Here is an 8,315-nt window from a genome sequence, read left to right on the forward strand (position 1 = left end):
CCTATTACACACTAGCTACCCACAGTGGGTTTGAGTGCCCACCCATGGGCACCCCCTTTTACACACTATCCAACAGTCGGCCAATGACGATTTTGTAATCTTCTAAACCTTGAACATAGAGAGGATTGGGAGAATTGAAGGGTGCGCATTGTTGCAAGGAAGGGCTTGGGGAGGGCAGGACGTGGAGTCCAGGTAGGATTGAAGGTTTGGTCATGGGTGGTATGTGTGTAACGAGATGCTTGTCCATTGTGCCATCATTAAAAAACTGGCTTCCTATTGGTTCATTCGCCATCCAGAAAAGCCAAGTCTTGCGCATGACGTAGATAAACAAAATAGCATTAAATGAGGCCTCAAGTCACTGCTACAGAACTAGCGAAGTACAAGCAAAAGTAGTATGACTTATGGAGTCTAAACTCGACTAGCCAATCAGGTGCACTCATGTACTGGATGCTCTTGGCTAGACAAGTCCACGTAGGACTCTCGTGTAATGGGCATCTCTAAGTGTGTAAACACCGGGAAAGTTTAAACTCAATGTGGGGGTACCTAATCTTCTTGCTATCGAGAGACATAGTGGTTTTGTTAGCATTGCCCCATTAGGGGCAGAGGTCTAGCATAGGAAACCATGCTATTTTGGGAGCCCTTTGAAATCCGGAAGAACAATGAGTTGCACTCTCTCTACCTTAGCATTAACCCTTTACCTTAGCATACAAAGTCTCAGATTTTGGTAAGCGGCAGTGCTATCGGGCATGTCTGGTGACCCCTTGTTAGCATTGCCTTCCAGGCAGAGCTATAGTTACACTTTTGTAAAAAAGTGTCCAACACAGTTTCTTGCCAAGTGGCTCGCTTCCATTTTGGTTTAATCTCTCTCTCTCTCTCTCTCTCTCTCTCTCTCACATACACACACAGAGGCAGTTTGCAAGTCATTTGGACTTTCGTGACAATTGTTTTCCTTTGAGAGAACCAATTTGAAGTACGCACTCATTTTAGTGCAGGCTAGGGTTTTATAAAGGAGACGTTAGATGAAGGGTCAGGTGTAAAGGGAACTGAAGAGAGGGAGCAGTTAACGTGTCTTTTTAGGGGTTTTCTTGCCTGGCGAGCTTCTTCATCGCCATAGCTCTTCCTCCTTCATCTTGATGGCTTCATAGCAAGCTTTTCCATTGCTTCTCCCTCACATCATTTCTGCAATTCAAGCATCCTCCCGTATTCCTCATCGCTCTCCCCTCACATTTCTTTCGGAATTTTCCCTGAGAGAAGCCTTTGTGGTTGAAAGTTGAGTACAAGGAGGAGGAGCAGGAGACGCGAGTTTCAGGGGTGGTCTTGGTCCAGGTTCTCGAAGCTTATTCTGTTCATCCATCGCCAGCCTTGGTGGTGGTGTGTTGGTGTTGTTGTTTTGGGCAGGGCCGGGTGGTGTGGGGGAATAGAAGGGACACAGAAAGAAAAGAGGGCTGTCTGGGCTTCGTCGGGATATCAGGCTTGCCATAATGTACTCCAGAGGGTAAGTAGTTGGGAAGGGGGCCGCTCTCGGTCGACACAGAACGCCTCGCAACCCTGTTGCAAACCTAAGGAATTTCGCTTTGCAAACCTTAAATTTGTACTTTTCGCGTTCGTTTTGCTTTGTTCTCCGTCTTCACAAACCCTAGTTTCTGTCGGTGCATCGTCTGTGTTTCTAATCGAAAAACGGTGCTAGTTCGTGTTTGATTTTGCTGTAAGAAACTGTTTGCAATCTTTTGTCTCTGCATTTCCGTAAAATCAACACCATGGAGAGTTCCAATCTCACACACAAACCAGCGGTCGATAAGTATTTGCTGGGAGGGTTTAATGTATTGACGGGTGGGCTTTGGGGGGTTGCTGGGGTGAAGGAATATGTTGGGAAGCGTGGGAGGTGCAGATGGCTACGAGGTTGGGAGCAAGAGGCAGCGCATGTTAGATGGAGATTCCTATTTCGCACCCTCATCTGCTCTTCACGCAGCTTATGCCTATGGCGGGGCAAGCCTCGCTTACCTTGGGCAGCCTCGTGCTTTTCCTGTTGTCCGCCTCCGAGGTCTGCCTTTCAATTGCAGTGAGAGCGATATATACGAGTTCTTTGCAGGCCTTGATATTGTGGATGTGCTGCTCGTCCGCAAGCAGGGGCGCTTTTCTGGTGAAGCCTATGTAGTGTTTGGTGCTCCGATGCAAGTAGATTTCGCTCTCCAACGCAACCGCCAGAACATGGGACGCCGTTACGTCGAAGTTTTCCGGTGCAAGAAACAAGATTACTACCATGCTGTTGCGGCCGAGGTCCACGAGCCTAAGTCTCTTGTTGATGAAGGCGGACCTCCAGCAGCTGCGTTTTCCGGGAAGCCAACTCCCGAGAAAGATGATGATACTGTTGAGCACACGGGGGTAGTGAGACTGAGGGGTCTACCGTTCTCAGTATCCAAGCGTGACATCATCGAGTTTTTCAGCGACTTTGGCTTGGTGGACGAAAACATACACATTGTTACTCACTCGGATGGTCGTGCAACTGGAGAAGCCTTTGTGGAGTTCAGTGGACCAGCACAGGCTAAGTCTGCTATGAACAAGGATAAAATGACAATAGGTAGCAGATATGTGGAGCTCTTCCCGTCCTCTCGTGAAGAGGCCACTCGTGCTGCGGCCAGGTCAAGACAATGAGTTTCGTTTGATGTGCAGGAAAATTAAGCCTTGAGATTTGCTACTTAGATTAGACTGAGGGCATGAATAGGGGTGATCTTAACGGGAGGCTTCATACTGAGGAAAAGACTCAATAGACGTTGTTCTGTCTGGTTTAGGGCTTTTAATGAAGAGTGTCAAAAGTGTGTATGGCTTGTAGCATGTTTTGTTAGGATATAACTTCGGTCATTTGAATGCTTTACTGAGTGTCAGATTAGTCAATGAACTTCAAACAATTGTCTACCATAATAAGTCCAGTTTAATGATCAATTATGTGCCTGGATTTATACGTGCAGCCTTGTTATATTTTTTTGTCATTATGCTAGCTAGATGAATTTGTTTGTTTAATGCCTCTCTTGTCAAATGAGTTTCATGTAAAATTGTCTCGTGAACAATCTCCTGGGATTCTGACCATAGATAGATTGTTTATTTTCTGAATCCAAAGACTGAATTGAAACTGCGTAACCTCTCACAAGTGTTCTGACATCACTTGTGTGCACATTAGGCTCTGCCCAGCTGTGAGCACACATGTGGTCTGGAATTTGCTGGTCTTGCCCGACTACAGTGGTTTAGAGATGGCTTTTCACTTGTGTTTTGTTTGTTGGCATTTAACTTTACCGTTTAACACATACTGAAGTATAGTCAGTCTACAATCAATATGGGTCTTGCCAACCACGGCCAAGGAATTTATGCTAGTGATGGAGGAGAATGCTGTGCCCCCCCCAGACTGTTCGAACAATTCTTGGGTGTGGTGGATTACGTGATATGTGATATTTCCCTAGTTTATGCATTCTATTACTTTATTGGCATGGAAAATTTTGTAAAGAAGTATATGTCTGATTGGCATGCAGGTTTATTTTGAAGCTGCAGCTGTTTTCCAGCTGTCAGTGTGGGGATGTAGGTGTTTGCAAGTTGATGTTATGTGCTTTGCTGCCATGTACCCTGTAGTTCTCTGCTGACATGGCAAGTCAAAAATAGCACTATTGAAGTACGCTACATCAGCTCTCCACCAGGCTACTTACTAGCCCATTGCTGACGATTTGTGCATCAGCTCCTAGAGCTGCCAGAATCTTTAAGCTAGCCACCAGTGTTATAAGTGTTACTAGTCCCTTGTAGGCTGTTCACATATGGTTATTTTTTTCATAGCTAGAGCTCTTAATGGCCAGCTTGAGGGTTTGACTGAGAGGATTTACTTTAATGGAGGCTCCCATGTACGGTGTGGTTCTTAGCTGATGATGTACCTGCATGTACTATATGCATTTGTAGTTGATGTTATGTGCTTTGCTGCTATGTACCATGTGGTTCTCTGCTGACATGGCATGTCAAAAATAGTAATACCGAAGTAAACTATGTCAGCTCTTCACCAGGCTATCCTAGCCCATTACTGGTGATGTGTGCATGAGCTCTTACAGCTGCTAGAAGTTAGCCACCAGTGTTATAAGCATTTCTAGTTTTTGTTAGGCTGTCCACATATGGTTGTAGCAGCTCTTAATGGCCAGCTTGAGGCTTCGGCTGAGGGGATTTACTTCTGTGGGGGCTTTGTAGGCTCCCATGTACTTGCTGATGATGTCCTTCCACGTGCTGTAGGCACTGTAAGTTGATGTTATGTGTTTTCTGCTGACATAGTAAGTCACACTTCATTATCCACTAGGCTATCCTAGCCAATTGCACGGTGCGGCTCCTAGAGCTCCCAAAACTTGAGTTAGCCGCCAGTGTGTTATAAGTGTTGCTAGTTTCTGAGAGGCTGTCCACATATGGTTGAGATTTTGGTAGCTAGAGCTCTTAATCGCCAGCTTGAGAATTTGGCTGAGGTTTACTTTGATGGGGGCTTGGTAGGGGCCCCGTGTACCATGTGGTTCTCTGCACCCCAGTGAACTGTAGGCATCTGTAGGTTGATGTTATGTAACATCTTTGCTGCAGTGGCTCCTTTGACGATGTGTGCATCAGCTCCTAGAGCTGCCAGAATCTTTGAATTATCCGCCAGTGTTATAAGTGTTGCTAATTGCTGTTAGGTTGTCCATATAAGGTTTTATCTTTGGTGGCTAGAGCTCGTAATGGCAAGCTTCTGAGACGATGGGGATTGGTAGCGCTGCCTTTCTCTTTTTTCTCGCACTCTGCCCCCCCCCCCTCTCTCCTCATTGCAGCTCAAATTTCTACATGTTATCTTTCTGTTTGATGCTGCTGTGATTAGCAATTTCTAAGCTCTCTCTCTCTCTCTCTCTCTCTCTCTTCCCGCTCCATCCCTCCCTCTATTTCTCCTCTCTCTCAATTGTAGACCTGCCTCAATGCATGTCACTTAAGAGTTTTGGTAGCTAGAACTCTCAAAAGTCCGGCTTTAGGGTTGGACTAGGAGAGATTGCTTTAATGGGGGTTGGATAAGGCCCACGTCCCCTGATTCCTTAATCCAGCAGTCCAATTTCCTACATGCCATCTAGTCTTGATCTTAGCTACATTCCATCTAGTCTTGATCTTCTGTTCCATCTAGTCTTGTCACTTAAGAGTTTTGGTAGCGTAGAACTATCAAAAGTCCGGCTTTAGGGTTGGACTAGGAGAGATTGCTTCAATGGGGGTTGGATAAGGCCCACGTCCCCTGATTCCTTAATCCAGCAGTCCAATTTCCTACATGCCATCTAGTCTTGATCTTCTGTTCCATGTAGCTCTGATTTACAATTCCTAAGCTGTGAAGTTGCTTGCTCTCTTGAATACCTCAAAGCTTTTCTCCAGTGTACTCCGAAGTGGCAATCCTTGTTCTCAATGTCTGTTTCTCATATGTGCCACCTGATTTTGGGCTACAGGTTTTGGCATTCTGCGTGAATTTTGGGAAAACCATATGTACCACCTGATTTTGGGCTATTCTTTGGCATTCTGAGTGAATTTTGGGAATTCTTGTTAAAGCTGCCCAAAAGGTTGTGTAGAATTTGCTGTAGAACTACCTTACATTGCAAAGGAAGATTCAAGACGGAGTGAGATGCTCTAGTTATTAATAGTGAGTTTTTCAAGAGGCTCACGTCTATCAAGAGGTTCATGTCTCAGTAAGTAAACATCCACAAGTGTAACACCTATCTTGTGAATTCCAGAGATATTCTTAATGTTGCACATCCTAAATTTTACTTCCAAGAGTATTACTCACAATGATCCTAGTGTATCCCAATTTGGACTCACATTACCTCAATGACTATATTGTCACCGATTTATAATGGAGTAATCAAACCTTGTAGCTTCAACCAGTATCCGGAATGAAGTAATCAAACCACTTTGTTTAACCATACAGATTCCTCGTAGGAAGCGGACAATAGGTTCCCCTTCTTAGCTTCCATTTGGTTGAAAACTTAGGCAACAAGTTCTTCATTTTAGATTTGATTTTATCCACATACATACCCCAAAGTAACATTTTGGTAATTTAAGGAATGTAAGATTACAGCTTGTAAATCTAAAGTATGAAGATGTTGGCAAAGAAAAGGGATACACACTAGCATAATCACCTAGCCAGGACACCCAAATGATGGGCCATGACATGAGCCAACATTGTGAGTGTTGGTGGATGAATGTATTGAGCATCCACTTGATACTCCGATGACAAGTTCATCATCTTAGGTCTAAATGTGTTGAAAGCTTGCATGACATCTGGAAGTACACATAATAGTAACATTTTGGAAAGCTAATGAAACTTGTTAAAGCCAAGGCATGAAGATGTTGGCAAAGAAGGGGATACACATGATGCATGCCTTGGCATTCAACATGGATGAATAGTCCACTATTCTTTGTTGAGTCTATTCTAATGTTGTTGCTTTGCTAGATGGTATGTTTCCAAAGCCAATGCGAGAATACACAACTATGCCATTGCGACCAATGCATAGTCATAAGGGCCATGTAATCTAGAAATTCACCTAACAATCATTGTCTAATCATTATGGGTGCCATTTTACCATCTCTCTCTCTCTCTCTCTCTCTCTCTCTCTCTCTCTCTCTCTAATAGCAGCTCCCAGCCGCCTGCGCTTTTTGATCCAGCGATTCGCTTGCGTTTGGACCAGCAATTCACTTGTGTGGCGAGGTTGTCTTTGAGCTTTGTAAGAGCTAGTTGGAGCTCCTCAAGCTTTTTCTTGGTACTCCTCCACTCTTTGTACTGTTGCTTGGCCCGTAGCTTGGGTTGCAACCATTACGGATTGGTTGTCATGTGTGGAGAGCTGTGCCTGCAGGAGACTAGCTGAGAGTTGTGAGGCTTGTTCCTACCTCCATGGCAAAATTGTGTGGGCGACTTGTGGGAGCTATGCCAGCTCTTCGTTTAGCTTTTGCCTTAGTCAGTCAGCTGAAACTTGTTTCGTCACGTTCAACTCCAGCTTCTTCGTTTATCGGAGTGCCGTATTCAACTTTCGTCATTGAATCTCCATTTCACTTTAGTCACTTTGGTTCAACCATCTTTTGACTTTTACTTTAGTTTTACCTCAATCCTTGGTTAAGTTCATCTCTTTAGGTTGAACCCCAACCCAACTCTAGGGGGGTTGCCCAATCCACACAAGCCACCATGGAATTTCCCAAGTTCAAGACCTTTGCCTCTACTCCAACCAATAATGTCTAGCCTTTCCCATCGCCTTCCCCTTATGCAAAGATTCAGAAGTGAAGGATCCCTTCAGAGCTGAAGGAGTAGATCTATTACGCGTAGCAGGAAATACGAGAGCTCAAGCTCCAACTTGCAGCTCTTGGAAGGAAAGTAAAGGAGATAGAGAGTGGTGGAAAACAATAAATTTGCCTCTACTCCAACCAATAATGTCTAGCCTTTCCCATCGCCTTCCCCTTATGCAAAGATTCAGAAGTGAAGGATCCCTTCAGAGCTGAAGGAGTAGATCTATTACGTGTAGCAGAAATACGAGAGCTCAAGCTCCAACTTGCAGCTCTTGGAAGGAAAGTAAAGGAGATAGAGAGTGGTGGAAAACAATAAATTATGGTAGAAGTGTTGCACAAATGAAACTTATCTCCACCAGCACCGCAACGGCTAAGGAGATGATTACTAATTAAGTAAGTTCCATCAAGGAAGAGATGATCATCGATGCTAGCAACAATACATAAAGCTGATCTTTATATGGAAGTAAAAGAGTAGGAATATAGAGAAAAAAATAGGATGATCTTACGCATTGGGTGGTTGAAAGATGGGTGCCTTCATGATGATGAAGAGAAAGACATAGATGATATAATCATATGCCTTAAGAAGGAAATTTTGCAAGCTGAATGGATGAAAATGATATATGAAATGTCTGCGAAAATGGCACACAAGCACAAGTCTACTTCAAAGGGAGCAAGTGGTAAGATCCTTCGACAAATGCATAAGCTGAAGGGTACAAAGATTTGGATATTTGAGAAGCTCACATTGCTCCAACTCAAACAAAGAAATAATGAACTCACCAAAGTCAAAGAAGCACGCAAATGGGGGGTTTATTGAGATGGGCAAGCATTGATTAGGGACATCAAATCCAAACCCAAAGACTCTTAGTCTTAAGCTGATGTTATAAAGGCCACCATATGGTAGCCCAATAATAACTTGGGAAGAGATGGCTTTGTGCACATCGATTCTCTGGTTATCCAACTGTAGTACATCACTTTTGGTTGTTTGTACTTTGTCTCATGGACCCTTGAGTAGATCTCTCTCTCTC

General features: G+C 44.1%; 1 protein-coding gene across 1 annotated transcript; it reads left to right on the plus strand.

Annotated features, from left to right (window-relative positions):
• The first annotated feature begins 998 nt into the window (after positions 1–998).
• Positions 999–2,872, plus strand: LOC147890415 (uncharacterized). The gene is made up of 2 exons (XM_087390845.1): positions 999–1,495; positions 1,860–2,872. Exons 1-2 carry the CDS (start codon positions 1,482–1,484, stop codon positions 2,650–2,652), a joined length of 807 nt encoding a protein of 268 aa, XP_087246971.1. The 5' UTR covers positions 999–1,481; the 3' UTR covers positions 2,653–2,872.
• Positions 2,873–8,315: the final 5,443 nt, after the last annotated feature.

This window comes from Dipteris shenzhenensis, chromosome 19 (assembly GCF_047967505.1).
Source record: "Dipteris shenzhenensis isolate YYH24624 ecotype China chromosome 19, Dip_SZ_1.0, whole genome shotgun sequence".
Classification (NCBI taxonomy): Eukaryota; Viridiplantae; Streptophyta; class Polypodiopsida; order Gleicheniales; family Dipteridaceae; genus Dipteris; species Dipteris shenzhenensis.